The 22,099-nt window shown below is 52.9% G+C and overlaps 1 protein-coding gene across 13 annotated transcripts in view; it reads left to right on the top strand.

Annotated features, from left to right (window-relative positions):
• Positions 1–1,125: 1,125 nt before the first annotated feature.
• Positions 1,126–22,099, top strand: part of LOC105469334 (coiled-coil domain-containing protein 57) — a 129,338-nt gene continuing 108,364 nt past the window's right edge. For 3 of the 13 annotated variants that reach the window (XM_071081871.1, XM_071081857.1, XM_071081866.1), the window contains exons 1-7: positions 1,126–1,630; positions 7,489–7,687; positions 13,552–13,966; positions 17,065–17,173; positions 20,204–20,305; positions 21,454–21,611; positions 21,763–21,837. In XM_071081871.1, coding sequence (XP_070937972.1) covers positions 13,560–13,966; positions 17,065–17,173; positions 20,204–20,305; positions 21,454–21,611; positions 21,763–21,837 — 851 coding nt within the window. In that variant the 5' untranslated portion in view covers positions 1,126–1,630; positions 7,489–7,687; positions 13,552–13,559. Of the gene's footprint in view, positions 1,631–1,667; positions 1,739–1,811; positions 2,562–6,752; positions 6,937–7,488; positions 7,688–13,551; positions 13,967–17,064; positions 17,174–20,203; positions 20,306–21,453; positions 21,612–21,762; positions 21,838–22,099 lie in introns of those variants that run through there. The other 10 variants (XM_071081859.1, XM_071081860.1, XM_071081864.1 and 7 more) reach the window with 10 other exon arrangements.

Here is a 22,099-nt window from a genome sequence, read left to right as displayed (position 1 = left end):
CTCCTCTTCTGGGTGGCCCAGCCCATCTCTGACACCCACACTTACCCAGGCCTGGTGGCTGCATCATGGACATGGGGGCAAGGCAGCTCTCTGGGTGCACAGAGGCAGGAGCTGAGGCAGGGATATGGGCATCCTTTTGGGTACATCTAGTCCTAGAGCTGATCCAGGGGCCAAATGTGCAGCCAAGGCCAGGTCAACCCCAGCACTGCCCTGTGGGTGGGTGTAGCAGGGAGCCAACGGTCCAGGCCCTACATCCTGTTCTAATAGAGTGACAAGTCTGAAGAGGCTGGGGGTGTACAGGCACTGAGAAGGCAGCAGGAGGACAAGGAGCCAAACATATGGGGTGGCAGGGGAACCCAGGGAGCCGGATACACGGTGGGGGGAGTCCTGGGAGTTGGACACATGGGGCAGGTGGGGGTCCAGGGACCTAGACACAGGGAGTGGGGAGGGGATTCCAGGGGGCTAGATACACAGCATGTGGGGTGGGTCCAGGGGGCTAGACACACAGGGTGGGGGGTGGATCCAGGGAGCCGGACACACACGTGGGGTGGGGAGGGAGCATCCAGGGAACCAGGTCTAGGCAGAGGCAACTGGCGCAAAGGCCCCGAGGCAGAAGAGGGTTTGGTGTGTGAGACGGGACTGAGGGCAGTGGGTGAGGGGCAGCCCCACCGGGACGCGTGGGTCCAGGAGGACGGGCTGTAGGGTGTCTGGGCTGCAGGCACGGCAGGGATTGGAGTGACTCAGTGTAACAATGTGGGTGGGGGATGACACCAGACCCCTGGTTTATTGCCCCACCAGGGGAATTCCCAGACACCAGACACCCCCTCCACTCCCACGCAGAAGTGCGGGCTGAGGGTTCGGGTGGACCAGGCTGCTCTGTCCCGGGGCCGGGCTCCGTTCATTGATCCGCAGATGGATAAGAACAGGTGCCATTTTCGGAGGATGTGAATGGTGGGGAATGGCTGGCCCTGAGGATGTTGTTCCCACAGGATGGTGGGGGCGCCTCCGGGCCCCGTCCTTTCCCCCAGTTCCCTAACCAGGATCTGAGCGGCTGCGCGCACGGCCCGGGCCCCGCCAGTCCCCGAGCCCGTGGGCGGCGCCGGGAACTCGTGCCCCGGTGGCCGCAGCCGACCCTCAGGCAGGACTCGGTGGCGCCCCGGCCCGTACAGACCCCCACGGGCAGCCTCGGCCGCCCCCGCCCCCGTGCTCCCCTCATCTCAGGGCAAACGCTCAAGACACCCCTTCGGGACCGCGAGCCGGGCGGCCTCAGGGAGCGGGCGCCTGGGGACCCTCGGCAGGGCCGGGGGCGGCGAGGGTGGGGGCGCCTCGCGCGGCGGAGCCCGCCGTCCCCATGGCCCGGAACCCAGTCCGGAGTCGCCCCGCTGACCGGTGAGGAGGCCGGGCTCCCTCCCTCGATCCGCGGCGGCGGTCGGCTCGGCCCGGGGCGTCTCTCGGGCCTGGGCGCAGCGCGGAACCCGGCGCGGCGGGAGCGGCCGGAACCCAGCGCCAGGGACCCCGTTTCCTGCCGGCGGGACCCGAGCGCTGCACCGAGCGCAGCCGGACGCGGCCGACTGACCCGGTCGCTGTGGCAACGCGGCGGGACCCGGCAGCGCTGCTGGCGGCCGTTCAGGTGAGGCGCGGGCGGGCGGCGTGGGCGGCGTGGGAGCCGCTCCGACCACTCTTCCTGTGGAAAACCTCGGGACTTGCCGTCCTGTCGGACGAGGACCTGGAGCGCGAGGTCGACCCTCAGAGCCCGGCCGGGCCCGGACCGGGGACCCGCTCGCGGAGGCTGCGGCGGGGCGGGGCGGGAGTGTTTCCTCGGTCGCCCTTGGATGACCTGGGGCGGTGGGCGCTGCCGACCAGGGCCCCGCAGCCCCGGGAGAGTTCTCCGGGTTCCGCCGCCGCCAAGGACGGCTCCGCGCCCAGGCAGCCTTGCTGTGTCTGAGTTTAAAAAAAAGAAAAAGAAAAGAAAGGCCGGGCGCGGTGGCTCACGGCTGTAATCCCAGCACTTTGGGAGGCCGAGGCGGGTAGATCGCTTGAGGCCAGGAGTTCGAGACCCGCCTGGCCAACATGGTGAAACCCCGTCTCTACTAAAAATGCAAAAATTACTGGGCGTGGTGGTGGGCGCCTGTTGTCCCAGCTACTCGGGAGGCTGAAGCAGGAGAATCGCTTGAACCCGAAGTTGTAACCGAGCGAGTTATAGAGAGAACGCCACACTCTGAGACTAATTCAGGCGTTCTTTATTGCCGGCGGCGACCGAGAGACGGCTAGAGCTCGAAATTATCTCCGCCCGAAGAAGGGGCTAGATTTCTTTTTAAACCTTGGTCTAAATAGGGGACCGGGAGTCTAGCTGAAGCTTTTTTTTTTTTTTTTACAGAAGCAGAACAGCCAAAAAAGTTAAAAGAGAAATGGTTACAGAAACAGTTACAGGAAAAAACAAAAAACAGTTTCAGGTGCAGGGGCTTCAATTATCACAAAGTGATAAACGCAGGGGCTTTGGGTACCATCAACAGAGCGCGTTCCCAGGAGCTGCTGGTACAGCTTGCTCCAGTTTCTTATCAGTAAGTGCATTCCTGGATGTGCTTGGGGTCGGCTTGCACCAGGTATGTCCTTAAGGGAGGGGAATAAGAGGCTGCAAGCAAAGAAACCAACATGGAGTCTGTCCAGCTCTCAGCTAAGAGAGAATCAATCAGGTTAAAACAAGGTAGGGTATTACACCGCGAGGCAGAGGTTGCGGTGATCCGAGATCGCGCCGTTGCACTCCAGTCTGGGAGACAAGAGTGAAACTCCATCTCAAAAAAAAAAAAAAAAAAAAAAAAAAAAAAAAATTATCTGTAACTTAGAAAAAGATACAAAAGCAGCACAAAGATTTCCCGTGTACCCTTTACCCACAGCCCCTAGAATGCTGATCTCTTACAGAACCACAGTTCATTCAGCAACATGGAGACGCTGGCGTTCATGTTAATATAATCCCGTGATCTGGTCTCCAGTATTTATTCTCGCTTAGCAGCTGCTTCAAGGATGACTGTACCGTGGTCCAGGATCCAGTGATAAGTCCACTATTTTATAAAATGCCCCCCATTTTGGATTTCTCTGATGTTTTCTCGTAATTGATTTCATATTACTCGTAATTGATTTCATATTACTCATTTTTGGTCAGAAAACTTCAATAGGGAAATTGTGTCCTTCCCAGTGTCTTATGAGCCACAGGATGCCCCTGGCTGTTGGTGCTCATCGGGGCCCGGGGGCTGAGGTGGTGCCTGCCAAGTGTGTCCACAAAGTTGGGGTCCTTCCCTTTGTAAATAATGCATATTTTATGGGGAAATATTTTGCCACTATGTAAAAAATCTTCTTTCTTTTTTCTTTTTATTTTCTTTTTTTTTTTTTAAGATGGAGTCTCTCTTCACTGCCCAGGCTGGAGTTTGGTGGCACAATCTTTGCCCACTGCAACCTCCACCTCCTGGGTTGAAGTGATTCTCTTGCCTCAGCCTCCCAAGTAGCTGGGATTACAGCTGCCCACGACCACTCCCAGCTAATCTGTGTATTTTTAGTAGAGACGAGGTTTCACCATGTTGGCCAGGCCAGTCTCAAACTTCTGACCTCAGGTGATCCACCACCTTGGCCTCCCAAAGTGCTAGGATTACAGGTGTGAGCCGCCACGTCCAGCCTTTTTTTTTTTTTTTTTTTAATTTTTTTTTTTTTTGAGACTTGAGTCTCTTTCTCTCACCCAAGCTGGAGTGCAGTGGCTTGATCTTGGCTCACTGCAACCTCTGTCTCCCGGGTTCAAGCGATTCTCCTGCCTCAGCCTCCTGAGCAGCTGGGATTACCAGCACCTGCCACCATGCCCAGCTAATTTTTATTTTTATTTTTATTTTTTTTTTGTATTTTTAGTAGAGACGGGGTTTCACCATGTTGGTCAGGCTGGTCTTGAACTGCTGACCCCAAGTGATCTGCCTGCCTCGGCCTCCCAAAGTGTTGGGATTACAGGCCTGAGCCACAACGCCCAGCAAGATCTTGTTTCTAACCATATACTTCTGTCACTAATTTTAGCACCCATGAGTGTTTCCCCAAAATAACTATTAATGTGCTATTTGTTAAATGATTTTTCTGTTTCCGTTACTCCTACATTTATTAGTTGGGATTCTCCTGTAAGAAAGAACCATCTCTTCTCATCAATTTTCTATTAATTTTCATTACTATATCTTTTTTTTTTTTTTTTTTTTTTTGAGACGGAGTCTCGCTCTGTCACCCAGGCTGGAGTGCGGTGGCCGGATCTCAGCTCACTGCAAGCTCCGCCTCCTGGGTTCACACCATTCTCCTGCTTCAGCCTCCCGAGTAGCTGGGACTACAGGCGCCCGCCACCTCGCCCGGCTAGTTTTTTGTATTTTTTAGTAGAGACGGGGTTTCACCGTGTTAGCCAGGATGGTCTCGATCTCCTGACCTCGTGATCCGCCCGTCTCGGCCTCCCAAAGTGCTGGGATTACAGGCGTGAGCCACCGCGCCCGGCCTCTTTTTTTTTTTTTTTTTTTTTTTTTGAGATGGCGTCTCACTCTGCCATCCAGGCTGGTGTGCAGGGGTGAGGTCTCGGTGTTAGTACGAGTCTCACTCTGTCGCCCAGGCTGTGGAGTGCAGGGGTGAGGTCTCGGTGTTAGTACGAGTCTCACTTTGTCACCCAGGCTGGAATGCAGGGGTGGGGTCTTGGTGTTAGTACGAGTCTCACTTTGTCACCCAGGCTGGAGTGCAGGAGTGACGTCTTGGTATTAGTACATCTTTTTATCCCATGGATTCTAACCCATTGCTATCATGTACTTTGTGGCTCACATTGTCCAGATTAAAGTGTTAGAAGCCCCTTCAAGTTGGCCTCTCTGTCCTCATAGCACGTCCCAACCTTCTGGAGCATTTTCTTTCTTTCTGGCACCACAGAATTCAGGCTCATCTTACGCTTGCCTTGACATATCCCAGAATCAGTCATTTCTCCAAGGAGTCCTGGTTCCTTTTAGTTTAGAAGGTGGTGTTTAGAAACCAAGATCCCAGTACCAGATAGACATATTGCTTCTGGGATGCCATTTCTTCTTGGTTTTCTTAATGGATAGAGCTAGGCAACGTGTGTTTCTATACACTATACACATGTAAATCTATTTCAGTGTATCTGTGTCCGTGTATATATTAAAACCCGTGGCTGGGTACAGTGGCTCATGCCTGTAATCCCAGCACTTTGGGAAGCTGGGGGGAAAATCACTTGAGGTGAGGAGTTGGAAACCAGCCTGGCCAACAAAATGAGATGCCCATCTCTATAAAAAATTATAAAATAAATTAGCCAGGCATGGTGGCGTGTGCCTGTAGTCCCAGCTACTTGGAGGCTGAGGTGGGAGGACTATCTGAGCCCAGGAGTTTGAGGCTGCAGTGAGCTATAATCATGCCACTGCACTCCAGCTGGGGTGACAGAGTGAGATCCCATCTCAACAAACAACAAACACAAAAATACCTGTGAGTTTATTACAAGTTACCCACTTGTAATCAAGTTAGGTTCACCTGTTTCTTTTTTTTTTTTTTTGAGACGGAGTCTCGCTCTGTCGCCCAGGCTGGAGTGCAGTGGCCGGATCTCAGCTCACTGCAAGCTCCGCCTCCGGGGTTTACGCCATTCTCCTGCCTCAGCCTCCCGAGTAGCTGGGACTACAGGCGCCCGCCACTGCGCCCGGCTAGTTTTTTGTATTTTTTTTAGTAGAGACGGGGTTTCACCGCGTTAGCCAGGATGGTCTCGATCTCCTGACCTCGTGATCCACCCGTCTTGGCCTCCCAAAGTGCTGGGATTACAGGCTTGAGCCACCGCGCCCGGCCAGGTTCACCTGTTTCTACTTCATTTTGAGTCCTTACTGATTTTAAGGGTTTTTGTTTTTTGTTGTGCTGTTTTTGGCATGTGAAACGTGTACGTCGTTCTAAAAGTCCGCAAAGTCTAAACTCAATGACAAGACTTTGACTTCAACTTCTATTTCTCATTTACTCACTTTTTTTGGCAAGTGCACATTCAAAGAAAACAGCTCTTCATGTTCCTTCATGGTGGTGGTGCCTTCTTCAGCAAGTGCCAGTGACAGAATTAAGACCTACTGCCGATCTCTCTTATTTCAGTTTTAAAAATGGTTATGGCTACTCTTTGGCAGTCAGTGAGGAAGTGAAAAAAAACATGGGGTCACAGGTACATAATTTTTGTCCCCTGGACCTATTTAAAGAGTAGATGAGAGGCCGGGTGCAGTGACTCACACCTGTAAGTAGGTGGGAAGATCGCTTGAGTTGTAGTTTTTTTTTTTTTGAGACAGAGTCTCGCTCCGTCGCCCAGGCTGGAGTGCAGTGACTGGGTCTCGGCTCACTGCAAGCTCTGCCTCCTGGGTTCATGCCATTCTCCTGCCTCAGCCTCCTGAGTAGCTGGGACTACAGGCACCTGCCACCACGCCCGGCTAATTTTTTTGTATTTTTAGTAGAGATGGGATTTCACTGTGTTAGCTGGGATGGCCTTGATCTCCTGACCTTGTGATCCGCCCGCCTCGGCCTCCCAAAGTGCTGGGACTACAGGCGTGAGCCAGCACGCCCGGCCGAGTTGTAGTTTTTAGATGGGCATTCGAGGCTGCAGGGAGCCATGATTGTGCCACTGCACTCCATCCTGCGCGACAGAGTGAGACTCTGTTTCAAAACAAAAGAGTGGATGTACTGAATTTAGCCTCCCAGAGGGCTGAGCAGCACTCTCTGGAATCCAACAGGGGCCGCAAGAGCTAAATTCAGTACACTTAAAGGTGAGAGGATCATTTGAGGCCAAGAGTTCAAGACCAGCCTGGACAACATAGTGGAACCCCATCTCTACAAGAAATTAAAAAAAAAAAAATAACTGCCTGCAGTCCCAGCTACTCAGGATACTGAGATCGAGTCCTCTGTCCTGAGTACAAAGTGAGTGAGCCACCCCAGACCTGCCTTCCAGTCCCAGAAAGTGTCTTGTAAGTTAAGGGTATTAGCCGGGCGCGGTGGCTCACGCCTGTAATCCCAGCACTCTGGGAGGCTGAGGCGGGTGAATCACAAGGTCAGGAATTCAAGACCAGCCTGGCCAAGATGGTGAAACCCCATCTCTAGTAAAAATACAAAAATTAGCCAGGCGTGGTGGCAGGTGCCTGTAATCCCAGCTACTTGGGAGGCTGAGGCAGAGAATTGCTTGAACCCAGGAGATGGAGGTTGCAGCGAGCCGAGATCGCATCACTGCACTCCAGCCTGGGCAAGAGAGCCAGACTCTGTCTAAAATAATAATAATAAAAGTATTAAATATATTTACATATGGAGGTCATAAAAATATATATATATTTGGGCCTGGTGCAGTGGCTCATGCCTGTAATCCCAGCCCTTTGGGAGACCGAGGCGGGTGGATCACCTGAGGTTGGGACCAACATGGAGAAACCCCATCTCCGTGTATTTTTAGTAGATTTTATTTTGTGTGTATTTTATTCACAGGTCTGGAAAACTCACACTGTTTTTCCTCTACTCTCACACCACAAGAATCATCAGCACAGAGGAAGACTTCTGTGACCAAATGTGGCGGGAGAGGGAGTTTGTCACCAGCATGTGAGCAGTCAGCTCTGCAGCAGACTCGGCTGGGTGTCCTTCAGTTCAGTTCCACTATCGCCTGCCTGGAGAGAGGTCAGATCACAGGGTGAGGGCTCAGTCCCCAAAATGCAACCACCCAACGGGTTCACCCCGCCCGCTGCCTAGGCAGAGCCGATTCACCGAGGCGGGAATTAGGATCGAGAAAGAGTGAGTCACGCAGAGCCAGCTGTGCGGGAGAACGGAGTTTTATTATGACTCCAATCAGTCTCCCCGAGCATTCGGGGATCAGTTTTTAAGGATAACTTGGTGTGTAGGGGCCAGTGAGTTGGAGACGAAAACCTAGGGAGTCGAAGGTGTCCTCTTGCGCCGAGTCAGTTCCTGGGTGGGGGCCGCAAATGGGATGAGCCAGTTTATCAGTCTGGGGGGTGCCAGCTGATCCGTGGAATGCAGGGTCTGCAAAATATCTCCAGCACTGATTGATCTTAGGTTTTACAATGGTGATGTTACCCCAGGAACAATTTGGGGAAGGTCAGAATCTTGTAGCCTATAGCTGCATGACTCCTAAACCATAATTTATTATTATTATTTTTTTTCTTTTTGAGACACGGTCTCACTCTGTCACCTAGGCTGGAGTGCAGTGCTGCGATCACGGCTCACTGAAGCCTCAACCTTGTAGGCTCAAGTGATCCTTCCACCTCAGCCTCCCTGGTAACTGAGACTACAGGCGTGCACCATCATGCCCCAGTTAGTTTTTGTATTTTTGGTAGAGACAGCATTTTGCCATTTTGCCCAGGCTGGTCTCGAACTCCTGGACTCAAGTGATCCTGCCTCAGCCTCCCAAAGTGCTGGGACAACAGGGGCCAGCCACTGCGCCTGGCCCTAAACCATAATTTCTAATCTTTTGGCTAATTTGTTAGTCCTACAAAGGCAGTCTAGTCCCCAGGCAAAAAGGGGGTTTGTTTCAGGAAAGGTGCTACTGTCTTTGTTTCAAACTAAGTTTCTCCCAAACTTAGTTCGGCCTACACCCAGGAATGAACAAGGAGAGCTTGGAGGTTAGAAGCAAGATGGAATTGGTTAGGTCAGATTTCTTTCACTGTCTCAGTTATAATTTTGCAATGGTGGTTCAAAGACTGCCCCGCTTCTGACACCAGTCACTAGTCCTGGCCTCTGGAACTTCTGACTGACCACTGGCTTCAAGTTGGGGTTCTCACAACCCCCTCTTTGGGTTCGATTTGCTGGGGTGACTCACAGAACCCAGGGAAACACGTAGGTTTAACAGTTTATCATAAAGGGTATTACAGAGGATACAGATGAGATGCGTAGGGGGAGATATGGGGGAAGGGGTTTCCTGGAGGACCCCCAGCCCCCCCACCACTCCCCAGGAACCTCTCCAAACCCTGTCCTCTGGGTTTTTAGGGAGGCTTCCTGAAGTCAGCATTCCTTCCCCCAGGGTAGAGGGTGGGCGCTCTGGGGAGAGGCTTATGACCTACAATGGAAGGTCAGGTGAGAGTGGAGACCTGGGAGGATTCTGTGTCCTGAGGCCTGACACGCCCAACGTTGTAACAAAAGACTGTGACGAGGGAGAGTTATGAGCCAGGAACTGCAAGAAAACCATGATGCGTCATCATACCACAACAGGTAGACCTACAACATCACCGTTAGATCAGCTCAGTATTTTAAATGAGAAAATCTAAGTGACGGGACGCCCCCGGTGCTGTGCCAGCCCCTGCTGGGAGGTTCTCCTGGAAGGGGGTGCCTGCTTGGCAGTGGGGCCCTCCCCTCCCCGGAGGCTTCTCCTGCCGCTCCCCAACCCGGAAGCTTCATGTGGTCCTTCTTGAAACCAGGTGCTTGCTAGTGACGCCTGCTGGCCGACAGGCAGATTGCGTCCAGACGCTGAACCCGTGCTTTTGAAAGCCAATTAATCTCCGCCTTGAGGCTTTGGGGATCATCCAGAGATGGGATTTGTACGGAAGCAGGGCAGGCCGTTCTGTGATGAGGTCAGAAGGAAAGGCGTGCCAAGCCCAGCTGACTTACAGGCCCTTGGTGTGTGGAGCTTCTCGTGGGTCCTGAGTGTGATGGATAAGGCGCTGGAGAAGCTGGGCGCTCCCTGGGTGCTGCAGCGAGTCACTTGCTGTGTGGATTTATCAGGCTGCTCTTCTGTGCAGAACACAGAGGCCGGGCAGCACCCCTCTCACATGGAGGGGTGGCGCGTGCCATCTGCCTGTCCTGGCTGCCTGAAGCTTTTGAGAAGCGGGTGACCTGCTGAGTCCTGAGCCCTGGTGGGAAGGAACCTCACCCAATGTGGGGAGAGGGGTCTGGGGGCCTGGAGTAGCACGTGTGCAGAAACTGGCAGATAAAGGCTGCTCTGGGCCTGCAGGGAGCAGCTGAAGCCACGCAGGCTGGGCCCCGTCCTCGGTATGTCTTCATACACTGTGCCAAGGAGATCGAACTTTATTTTGAAAATGGTCAGGAGTCGTGGGCAGATTTGAGGCCAGATAAGGTCACGTGATCAGATTCTCAGAAGAGCAACCCCCATGGGTGGCTGTGATCGATGAGTTAGAGGCAAGCCCAGTGGCAGGGCGCCTGGTACCGGACGGGAGCCACAGGCAGTCCTCAGAGAAGAGGCCCGTAGGCCTCGCAGATCTCAGGCTCTGCAGAGAACGGTGGTCAGGACTCACAGGCACTGTGTGAAGGGTTCTGAGTCATCAGAGATCACAGTGATGTTCCATCATTTAATGTGTATTTGCTGATATTCCGATTCTTTCCCTGTGTGTGCACAGGTGTGTGCATGGCCTCTATGTACAAAATGTTTCTGTCGCCAAGACTGTGCCAGACGGCGGGACTCACTACACCTGACACTGGGGCGATGGCGTTGTGCCAACATGAGATGGCAGTTAGGAGAGCTTCCCTGCAGTGATATTCAGGTTGAGGTCCCAGTGGCAGGAGGAGCCTGCCCTGTGGTTAGGAGGAACTTTGTAGGCAGAGGGCACCTGCCACACATCCCAGGCTCTGGGGGCGCGTGGCAGTGGCAGGAAGGAGTCTGGGGTCCAGGTGTCCTCAGTGGAATGGGAAACCTGGTTAAGCATTTTTGAAAAGATTCCTTTGGCAGCCAAGAAAGTGGGAGTGCACAAGAGGCCAGTTGAGGTCTTTTTCGGTAAGACACTGTGGTGGCCGAGGTGTGGGCACAGGGTGGGAGACAGCGAGAGGGGTGGACGGTAGGGACACTGTAGGAGCCGAGGGAGACGAGGAGCAGGAGTGTGGGAGAGCACTGAGATGGTCGGTAGGGACCCCATTAGTTCGGGCAATGGGTGGGCACGCGCAGCTTGGAGGAGCCAGGCCGAGGTGGTCCAGGTGGCGTGATGGGCCCAGGGTGTTGGGCGGGGCTGGGCAGGGGGCTGCATCGCGGGAAGCGTGTGGGATGAAGGCCATCTTTGCTCCAGAGCCTCGTCAGAGAAGTGCCGTCTCAGGATCCCCAGGGGGCCCTCGTGCCGCCAGTGGGTGTGCCCTGCTGACGAGCCCTTTCTGGAGGGGCCCACGGGTCTTGCAGCCCCTTGTGCTTTGTTACCCACCTCCTCCTTGTGCTTTGTCACGGCTGGTGCTCAGCCTGGCTGTGCCGTTGTACCCGCTCCCTCTGGGAGTTGGGACTTTGTACAACCTCTGCTGTGGCCCGAGGGGCAAAGGTACCCAAGACAGGCTGGGGCTTCTTTCTGCTCTGGCAGCAGCTCCCGGGCCATGTGCCACCAGGCCGGAAGTTTGTGCTTGTCCCCCAACTGGGTGTGGCCCTTTTAGGCCATGTAGTGCCCCTGTGTGGACACCAGAGAAGAACTGTGGGGGATTTCTGTGTCCAAATTGAGCTCATGCTTGGACCTCTAGAGGGTTGGGGGCAGCTAGGACCAGCCAGAAGAAACTTTTTTTTTTAATAGACCACTCACTGTGGCGTGGAACTCCTGAGTTCGAGTGACCCGCCCACCTCAGCCTCTGAAAGTGTTGGGATTACAGGCAACAGCTACTGTGCCCAGCTTGTTGGTTTTTGTGATCTTTGTTTTTAAATTTTATTTTTTCTAGCACTTTATTTTTATGGTTTTACCAAAATATCAGTCCATGATGAACAAAATAAAAGAACAAAGGAGGCCGGGCGCGGTGGCTCAAGCCTGTCATCCCAGCACTTTGGGAGGCCGAGGCAGGCGGATCACGAGTTCAGGAGATCGAGACCATCCTGGCTAACACGGTGAAACCCCGTCTCTACTAAAAAATACAAAAAACTAGCCGGGCGAGGTGGCGGGCGCCTGTAGTACCAGCTACTCGGGAGGCTGAGGCAGGAGAATGGCCTAAACCCGGGAGGCGGAGCTTGCAGTGAGCTGAGATCCGGCCACTGCACTCCAGCCTGGGCCACAGAGCGAGACTCTGTCTCAAAAAAAAAAAAAAAAAACAACAAAGGAATGTACTCTTGGATGGTATATTAAACCGTTCTTACATTGCTAGAAAGAAATACCTGACGCTGGGTAACTTATAAAGAAAGAAGATTTAATTGGCTCACGGTTCTCCCGGCTGTACAGGAAGCATAGCGTTGGCACCAGCTTCTGGGCAGGCCTCAGGAAACTTTCACTCATGGCGGAAGGTAAAGGGGGAGCAGGCAGAAGCAAGAGAGGGAGTGTGAGTGGCGGAGAGACGCCACATCTCACCGGAACTCATTATCACCAGGCACTTGGAAATGACAAGATCTCCCCAGAACTCACTGTCACGAAGACGGCGCCACGAGGGGTCCGCCCGCACGGCGCAAACACCTCCCTCCAGGCTCCAGCTCCCACGCTGGGGATTACAGAGGGGTCCGCCCGCACGGCGCAAACACCTCCCTCCAGGCTCCAGCTCCCACGCTGGGAATTACAGTTCCACACGAGATTTGGGCAGGGATAAATATCCAAACCGTATCAGGTGGTGGATCTTTCAGGAGCAGGGCGTTAGGTGGGAAGGGGCGTTGGTTCTGAGGGACTGACCCGGTGTCAGTCCTCGCGTAGCCACTTAGCAGCCTTAGTTTTCTCAGCCGTGAAATGGACAGGGTGCTGCGTTGAAGCTATTTTATAGAACCTAGCTCTTGTAGCTGGACAAACCGTGTTTCCCATCTTTCCTTCCTCTACTTCCTCTGGATTTCTTTTTTTAATTTAATTTTTAATTTTTGGAGAAAAGAGTCTTACTGTCGCCAGGCTGGAGTGCAGCGGCGCAATCTCTGCTCACTGCAGCCTCTGCCTCCCGGGTTCAAGTGATCCTCCTGCCTCAGCCTCCCCAGTAGCTGAGATCACAGGCATGCGCCACCACGCCAGGCTAAATTTTATATTTTTAGTAGAGACGGGGTTTCACTGTGTTGGCCAGGCTGGTCTCAAACTCCTGACCTCAGGTGATCCGCCCACCTCAGCCTCCCAAAGGGCTGGGATTACAGGAGTGAGGCACCGCGACTGGCCTTTTTTTTTTTTTTTTTTTTTTTGAGAGAGAGTCTTGCTCTGTCACCCAGACTGGAGTGCAACCTCCGCCTCCTGGGTTCAAGCGATACTCCTGCCTCAGCCTCCCGAGTAGCTGGGACTACAGGCACGTGCCACCAAACCAGACTAATTTTTTATATTTTTAGTAGAGATGGGATTTCACCATGTTAGCCAGGCTGGTCTCGATCTTCTGACCTCAAGTGATCCACCCACCTTGACCTCCCAAAGTGCTGGGATTACAGGCATGAGCCACCATGCTCGGCCTAATTTTTGTATTTTTAGTAGAGACAGGTTTTTGCCATGTTGGCCAGGCTGTTCTTGAACTCCTGACCTCAGGTGATCCGCCTGCCTCGGCCTCCCAAAGGGCTGGGATTACAGATGTGAGCCGCTGCGCCCGGCCATGGTAACTGTTGATAGGGAATGTGAGGTGGGTACTGTGGAAGGAAAATTAGGGCCCCTCACGGTGCACCCTGAACCTGCTTTCTCTTTACTGCAGTGGCCACCATGCTGCCACTGGACTCAGAGCCGGCCCTGAATGAGCTGCTGCTTCGCAAGGAGGAGGAGTGGAGGGCGTTGCAGGCCCACCGCAGCCAGCTGCAGGAGGCGGCTCTGCAGGACACACGGAGCCAGCTGGAGGAGGCACAGGGGAAACTGCGGTGCCTGCAGGAGGACTTTGTCTACAACCTTCAGGTGCTGGAGGAGCGGGACCTCGAGCTGGAGCGCTATGAAGCTGCCTTCGCCCGGGCCAGGGAGTGGGAGGAGGCCAGGCGGTCAGAGGTGAGCGAGCTCAAGATAGAGGCAGCTAAGCTGAGGCAGGCGCTAGCCAGAGAGGCCAGGAAGGTGGAGGAGCTGCAGCAGCAGCAGCAGCTGGTGTGGCAGGAGCATCGCCTGGAGCTGGAGCGCGTCCACAGGTGAGCCACCGACCGACGAGCCCTCCCCCGCAGCACCTGGCGGAGGCCCCCACACGCCCCCTGCTCCACCGTGCTGCCCGAGCACTGCCCACTCTCACTGCCCCTCCTCCCGCTGCTGATTCCGGGCCACGGGAGCTGGTCTGTCTGAGTGGCCGAGTGTCTCGTGGCTTCTGAACGTGTGTTTGTTGAGTGAATGTGTGTGGATCCAGGAATGCCCTGTCTTTTTCTGGGCTCTGATATAACTCTGAAATTAATGGAGATTGGTTTAAATATTTGGAATTTATTTCATTAATTACAAATCTATATTAACACGTATTTGAATTTATAATGATTTTAATATGAAGTCTGTAGTAATTTCAAAACTAAATGAGCTGACTTAAGGCAAAGTCGACATAAAAACCTACAGCCTTTGTCGTGGGGCCTGCGGTGGGGCCCCTGGAATTACCCACATGCCCGGGGTCCCCTCAGCGCCACTCAGCCAGCCGCGCTGTGGAGAGTTTGGGGAGACAGGAGGGAAGGAAGGAGGACAGGCTTCTCTGACAAGATCTTCCATCCCCCACTTCGGAAGCACCGCAGGTTCATCATAGCACGTTAGCAGTTAGAGGCCCTTCCTGTGTAATGCGTGTGTGCAGATGTCAGGAGAGCTGGCTGTACGCTCTGTTTGCACTTAACAGGAGCCTAGATACTTTTTTTTTTAATGTTTTACGTATTCTTTTAATGTAAGCAGCATTTTTTTTTTTATTTTGAGATGGAGTTTCACTCTGTTGCCCAGGCTGGAGTGCAGTGGCGGGATCTCGGCTCACTGCACGCTCCGTCTCCCAGGTTCAAGTGGTTCTCCCGCCTCAGCCTCCGGAGTAGCTGGGACTATAGGTGCCCACCACCACGCCTGGCTATTTTTTTTTTTCCTGTATTTTTAGTAGAGATGGAGTTTTGCCATGTTGCCCAGGCTGGTCTTGAACTCCTGACCTCAGGTGATCCACTGGCTTCAGCCTCCTAAAGTGCTGGGATTATAGACATGAGCCACCGCACCTGGCCATAAGCAGCTTTTTAAAGTACTTTTTAAAGCCACAGGAGTAAACTGTTCTTATCATAGAAAGTCATTTCTCAGAGAAGACGCTGTGGTGGAATGGGAAAGTAAAAGCCGCCACGGACCATCTGTTGTGTCATCTCCAGGCCCTAAAGAGAGCCGCCTGCGCACACCGCTCCAAAATGTGCATCCAGCACTTCCTGATTGATTTGTGGCGTCTGTTCTTTGTGTCAGTGTGCTGGGTTCTGCCGCACCCTTTTGACTGACCGTCTACCCTCTGTTGTGTATGCTGGGCCTGTTTGCTCAGAAGGGTCTCAGATGGGTGTGAGCAGGCCAACAGGACCACGCCAGGTGCTCCTGTGCAGCAGAGAGACCTTCTGCGGCAGGTCAGGTGCAAGGAGAGGAGACCCACGTTGGTAGGTGCGGTGCCACTCTGGCTCAGAAGGCCCACCCAGTATTCCGCAGCCAGTATCTCCTGTAGCAGCCCACAGGGATCACGTCTGTGGCCCCGCAACAGATGTACCCCAATGAGAGTCACTGTCTTCTAGGAAGCCTACAGTATTTATGGCTCCTTTATCGCATCTCCCTGTATGGATAAACAGCGTGGATAGAAAGTGCCAGTCCACAGTCGTTTGACCCAAGCAGCACTGCTTGGTAACGTGGCACACACCCACGTGCCACCTTCCCAGGGTCCAGGGAAAGAGCTAGAGAGTTGAGCTGGAAGTCAGCTTCTCCCTGAATGGAGGGAGAGTGTCTAGAAGCTCCCGTCCCCAGCATGAAGGCTGGCGCTCAGGCTGCACCTTGTCCAGACGCAGAGTCCATGCAGGCGCATGCGATGCTTGGACAGCTTTGCCCTCCCGTGTGGGTGCTGACTTTCTCATAGCTGTTTTCCAGAGTGTTTAGAGCATCCTTTTAAAAGTGCTTTACATTATGTTGTGAGGTGTCTCTTCAAGTCTTTTGCTCATTCTTCTCTCCAAGTGTGGGATGTTTTCAGCCATGTTCAGGTACTTTCTCAGTCTCACACTCTTGTTTTTTTGAGACAGAGTCTCACTGTGTCACCCAGGCTGGAGTGCAGTGGCGTGATCTCGGCTCACTGCAGCCTCTGCCTCCGGGGTTCAAAGGATTCTCCTGCCTCAGCCTCCGGAGGAGCTGTGATTACAGGTGTGCGCCACCACGCCCGGCTAATTTTTGTATTTTTAGTAGAGACGGGGTTTCACCATGTTGGCCAGGCTAGTCTCGAACTCCTGACCTCAAGTGATCCACCCACCTCAGCCTCCCAAAGTGCTGGGATTATAGGCACGACCCACCACACCCAGCCTGCTATAGCTTTTTCTTTGCTGAGATTTGTTTTTCCGTTTGCTTTATTCGATTACTTGAAGTGCTTTTATAACGACTGCTATAGCATCCTTGTTGAAGAATTCCAGCGTCTGTGTCATCTTCGTGTTGGCATCACCTATTGTCTTTTCTCTTTCAAGCGCAGATCTTTCTTTTTTTTTTTTTTTGAGACGGAGTCTTGCTCTGTCTCCCAGGCTGGAGTGCAGTGGCGCTATCTTGGCTCACTGCAAGCGCCGCCTCCTGGGTTTACGCCATTCTCCTGCCTCAGCCTCCCTAGTAGCTGGGACTACAGGCGCCTGCTGCCACACCTGGCTAATTTTTTTGTATTTTAGGTAGAGATGGGGTTTTACCTTGTTAGCCAGGATGGTCTCGATCTCCTGACCTTGTGATCTGCCCACCTTGGACTCCCAAAGTGCTGGGATTACAGGCATGAACCACCGCACCGGTCAGATCTTTCTGGTTTTTGGTTGTCAGTTTTTTTTTTTTTTATTGTATCCTGGACATTTTGGATTTTATGTTGTGAGACTTTGGGCCCTATTTAATTTCCTCTTTTATAGATTGGTGTAGCATGCTGGTCCAGGTGGGGCTGGAAGTTCTGCTACCCTGTGGGTCCTACTGAAACCACCCCTTCGTAAAAGCAAAGCACCAACTTTCATGTGTCAAGTACACCTTGAAAATATATTACCTTTGCTGAATATTTGGTGTGGCTTTGCTTAATGCTGTTTTATTACCACAGTGACAAGAATGGTGAGATCGACCACCACCGGGAACAATATGAAAATCTGAAATGCAGGCTGGAGAGAAACCTTGAGAAGCTCGATGGTGAGCTTGCTCTACAGAGACAGGTAGAGCCTCTGGGTCAGCCCCTTCCTGGGTGCTTTCCCCGCCTGCCCACTGGGAAGCTGAAGTCATGTAGGGCTGAGGAAGAGACAACCATTCGGTTCATTGCCTGCATTCTCCTTGGAGTACAATGGCGCCATCGGGGCAGACGCCACTCTGAGACGGTCTGCAGGGAAACAGGATGGGCTGTCTGCATGCAGCCACCTCCACGGTGCTTCCTTGTTTCCTTTCCTCACAGATTAGTCAGGGTTCTCCAGGGAAACAGGCAATAGGAGATAAATCGTAGGAATTCATTCATGCAGTTATGGAGGCCATGAACTCCCACAGTTTGCCATCTGCAAGCTGGAGAACCTGGGAAGCTGGTGGTGTAATTCAGCCCAGGTGTAAAGGCCTGAGCACCAGGGAGCCACTGATGTGAGTCCTGGTCCAGTTCTGAAGGCTCAAGATACAGGAGCCCAGTGTCCAAGGCAGGAGAAGGCGAATGTCTCAGCTCAAGCAGAGAGAACAAGTTCACCCTTCATTGCATTTCGTTCTGTTCAGGCCCTCAGTGGATTGGATGACACCCGTCCACGCTAGGAGGGCAGATCATCTTTACTTCGTCTGTGAATTACAATGCTAGTCTCTTCTGGAAACACCCTTGCAGACACTCCCAGAAATAATTTTTTACCAGCTATCTGGGCAGCCTGTAGCCTAGTTGTTTGACTCATGGAATTAACCAGCACACCTCAGAAATGATGAAACTTTTAAATTGATTTTTAGAAAAGTATAATTTTAAAAACATGAATTTTTACTGTAGAAAAGAATTTGGAATTCAATTATGGTAAGTTTAAAATGCTTCAACTGACAAATGGCAGTCACCGAATTTCTCCTCAGGGTTCTTGAAACTCAGCCTACACCTCCAAGAGACCGAGCTGTGCTGGGGTTTTGTCGAAAGACATCCTATAGATTTATATCCAGAGACCACAGTCAGAGATGCTGCTACTGTGTGCATATGTGACAAGGGGCTGCGTCTCTGCAGGTATACGTGTGATGAGGGACTGTGCCTGTACAGGTGCAGGTATATGACATGGGGCTGTGTCTGTGCAGGTGCAGGTGTCAGGAGGGGCTGCGTCTCTGCAGGTGCAGGTGTCATGAGGGGCTGCGTCTCTGCAGGTGTCATGAGGGGCTGCGTCTGTAGGAGTCACAAGGGTCTGCGTCTCTGCAGGTGCAGGAGTCACGAGGGGCTGCGTCTCTGCAGGTTCAGGAGTCACAAGGGGCTGCGTCTCTGCAGGTGCAGGTGTCATGAGGGGCTGCGTCTGCAGGAGTCACAAGGGTCTGCATCTCTGCAGGTGCAGGAGTCACGAGGGGCTGCGTCTCTGCAGGTGCAGGAGTCACGAGGGGCTGCGTCTCTGCAGGTGTCATGAGGGGCTGCATCTGCAGGAGTCACGAGGGGCTGCGTCTCTGCAGGTGCAGGAGTCACGAGGGGCTGCGTCTCTGCAGGTGCAGGAGTCATGAGGGGCTGCGTCTCTGCAGGTGTCATGAGGGGCTGCATCTGCAGGAGTCACGAGGGTCTGCATCTCTGCAGGTGCAGGAGTCACGAGGGGCTGCGTCTCTGCAGTGTCATAGGGGCTTCTTCTATGAAAGTGCAGGTGTGATGAGGGGCTGCATTTATGCAGGTGCAGGTGTAATAAGTGGCTGTGTCTATGCAGGTAGGTGCAAGTGTTACTAGAGGCTAGGCTGTGTCTGTGGAGATGTCATGAGGGGCTGCGTCTGTGCAGGTGCAGCAGTGATGAAGGGCTTTGTGGAGGTGTGACAGGGTCCCCTCTCTGGTCCTGTCGGATGTTGGGAGCTTGGTCATGGTAGGATAGGCCAGTGTGTTGTTGAGAATTTGCCACAGTCAGGTCACTAGAGAAGGAGGCCACGCTCACGTCATGATGGGCCCTCGTGTGGACTGTCCACTTGTCCCCGGAAGTGCTGAGCTCACTCCCCTTGTTCACAGGTCCCTGAGGCTGCTTCTGAAATGGCCTGCAGAGGACTTTCTCTTGGAATTCTCAGAGACCAAAGAGCTTTGTCAATTGTAGGTGAGTTTGAGAACGCCCAGAGTTCATTAGGCATGAAGCCAGCATCTAAAATCTGTGGTCAAGCAGAGACCAGTGGTGACTTTTCTAAGTAATGAGGCTCCCTCAAGTGGCTCCAAAGTCACTTCCAAAGAAGGAGTTTGAGGAGAATCCAGCTGTGGGTGGTCCTGCCCAGCAGGTGAGGGGCTCTCGGCAGCATTTGGGAACAGTGGCGATTTGAGGCTGGTTGTAGTTGGCGGGGCACCGCCATTCTTGTCAGGGTTTCTGGTTGGGCCGTGACTCTGGCTGACTTCCCAGGCCGTCCACGCCAAATTTCTCAGACTCAGCAGGGCTCATTCAGGGAGAGCCATCTCAGATGTTGGGAACATGGATTTTTTATCATGTCCAGATAGTAGCCTTGTCTCTGGAAGGAAGGAAACATGATGTTTTAACATAGCAGCTTTGGTTACTAGCGGAAATTTGGGCGGCACGCATCTAGTGTGGTTCTGGGCAGTCTGATCCTGTGTGAGCTCTGGGATGCTGGCACCAGTTGTTGGGAAGCTCTGTTCTGCTGCTGGCATCTCAGCCTTTTAGTTACTAAACTGGGGTCTTACATGCTTGTCAGTTTCATGGTTTCCCTTATTCTGATTTCTTGTCTCTTGTTTTGGAAGATCTTGGTGTTTGTTATTGTCAGAGGTAGAATCGACTCAATGGAGATAAGGATTTTTCTTTTCTTTTTTTTTTTTCTGTGGTGACAGGGCCTCACTATGTTGCCCGGGCTGATCTTGAATTCCTGGGCTCAAGCGATCCTCCCGCCTCGGCCTCCCAGAGTGCCGTTACCGGTGTCACTGACCCCAGCTTCTCTCCTCGGCAGTGTGTGTGGTCCTTCTCTGTTGACCACCGTGTCCTGCTCACCTCTGGATCCCACCTCCCAGGACATGGGTGGGGGTCTTTGCTGGGTTCCCACTGTTCTTTCACCATGAAACCTATTTGTTCCAGGAACTGCTGCTGGAGTTTGAATTGAAAATGCAGAAGAGGGAGCACGAATTCCGTCTGCAGACTGACAACATGAGCAACACAGCCTTGTCCCAGGAGCTCAAGGTAACTGGGGACACCCTTGGGTCTTGAAGGTTTTTTGGTTTTTCCTTGGTCAGGTGTGGTAGCTCACACCTGTAATCCCAGCACGTTGGGAGGCCAAGGCAAGAGGATCCCTTGGGCCCAGGAGTTCCAGACTGGCAAGCAGGTGGGCCATGTGGATGCCCTGTGCCCCATGGCAGGGTGGGCACTCCCATCAAAGGTGGGCACTGGGTGCCAGTTCACCTCCGCCCCCATCTGCTGTGTAAGTCGGTCACAGCCCTGGACACCTGCCCGTGGTGGGCATCATAATACGCAGATCAGTAGGGAAAGCAAAAGCTAAGTCTCAACGCCTGCCAGGCCGGGTGCAGCTCAGGCCGGGTGCAGCCCGGTCCTCATGTCGGCTGACTTGGGTGCAGCAGCCATCGTCACCACCCGTGGCTTACAGGCTGGGAAACAGGCCTGGGAAGGTACCGAAGAGCTCAGTGTGCAGCTGGGACTCGAGTGGCTTGCTCAGCACTGAGCCCCTTCCTAGACCCCTGGCTTTGTGTTTAATTTCCTTGTTTAAATAACATGCAAATTATGTGCTAAGAAATGAAGTGCAGTTAAATTGGTCTGTTGGGCTTGGACCAATTAGGGTATTAGGGTACCCTAATGGACTGATTTTGGTGGGGTACTGAGTGTTGTCAGGGGGTCAGTGAAGGCCAGGCACGGTGGCTCACACCTGTAATCCCAGCACATTGGGAGGCTGAGGCAGGTGGATCACCTGAGGTCAGGAGTTCGAGACCAGCCTGGCCAACATGGGGAAACCCCGTCTCTACTAAAAGTACAAAAGTTAGCTGGGTGTGATGGTGGGTGCCTGTAATCCTAGCTACTCATGAGGCTAAGGCAGGAGAATTGCTTGAAACCAGGAAGGGGAGGTTGTAGTGAGCCGAGATCGCGCCATTGCACTCCAGCCTGGGCAACAGAGCGAGACTCTGTCTCAAAAAAAAAAAAAAAAAGTCATTGAGTCTCATTTGAGTTGTGTTAGGACATTCTCACTCTTTTACTGCTTCTTTGCTTCTTGAATTTTCATTTTTCTTCTCCCAATCCTGATAAAATGGCAATATGTACCCCTAATGCCTGAGTGTCTTCTCATTATCACCTCATTTTGAACTCTTTTTTATCATTCAAAGGTTAAACTACTGCACAAAGAGCTGGAGGTTCTGAAGGAGGCCGGGGCAAAGGCTGCAGAGAGTCTACAGAGGGCAGAGGCCGCCAACGCCGAGCTGGAGAGGAAGCTCCAGAGTCGAGCCGCGGAGCTCCGGGACCTGGAGGCCATGAACTGCGCCCGGTGCGCGAGTCCTTCATCTCCTGAGGCCTGCTCTGTGGCAGCCTTGCAGGCCGGGACCAGAGTCTGGGGGATTCTACCTTTTCTGCTCATTCCAGGCTGGCCTTTGCTTTCATCTCACTTGCTCCTTCCACAAATATTTGTTTCTTTTCAGGGTAAAGGACTTAGAGGATAAACTTCACTCTGTGCAGCTAACCAGGAAGAAGGAAGAGGAAACATTTCAGAGGAAGTGAGTGTTTCGCCTCCCAACGTCGTGCTGCATGTCAGTGCTCCCAGGAGAGGAGGGAAGTGGAACCACTGTGCCGATGCCCAGGGAGCAGAGGGTCCCACTCCAGTGTTGGGGCCTGGGAGCCTGCTGCTTTGCATTTCTCTGTTTCTCTTTCTTTTCTTTTCTTTTCTTTTCTTTTCTTTTCTTTTCTTTTCTTTTCTTTTCTTTTCTTTTCTTTTCTTTTCTTTTCTTTTCTTTTCTTTTCTTTTCTTTCTTTCCTTTC

The sequence above is a fragment of the Macaca nemestrina genome, chromosome 17, assembly GCF_043159975.1.
Source record: "Macaca nemestrina isolate mMacNem1 chromosome 17, mMacNem.hap1, whole genome shotgun sequence".
Lineage (NCBI taxonomy): Eukaryota > Metazoa > Chordata > Mammalia > Primates > Cercopithecidae > Macaca > Macaca nemestrina.
The sequence above is the reverse complement of the archived record's forward strand: the minus strand, read 5'-3'. Positions and strand labels throughout refer to the sequence as shown.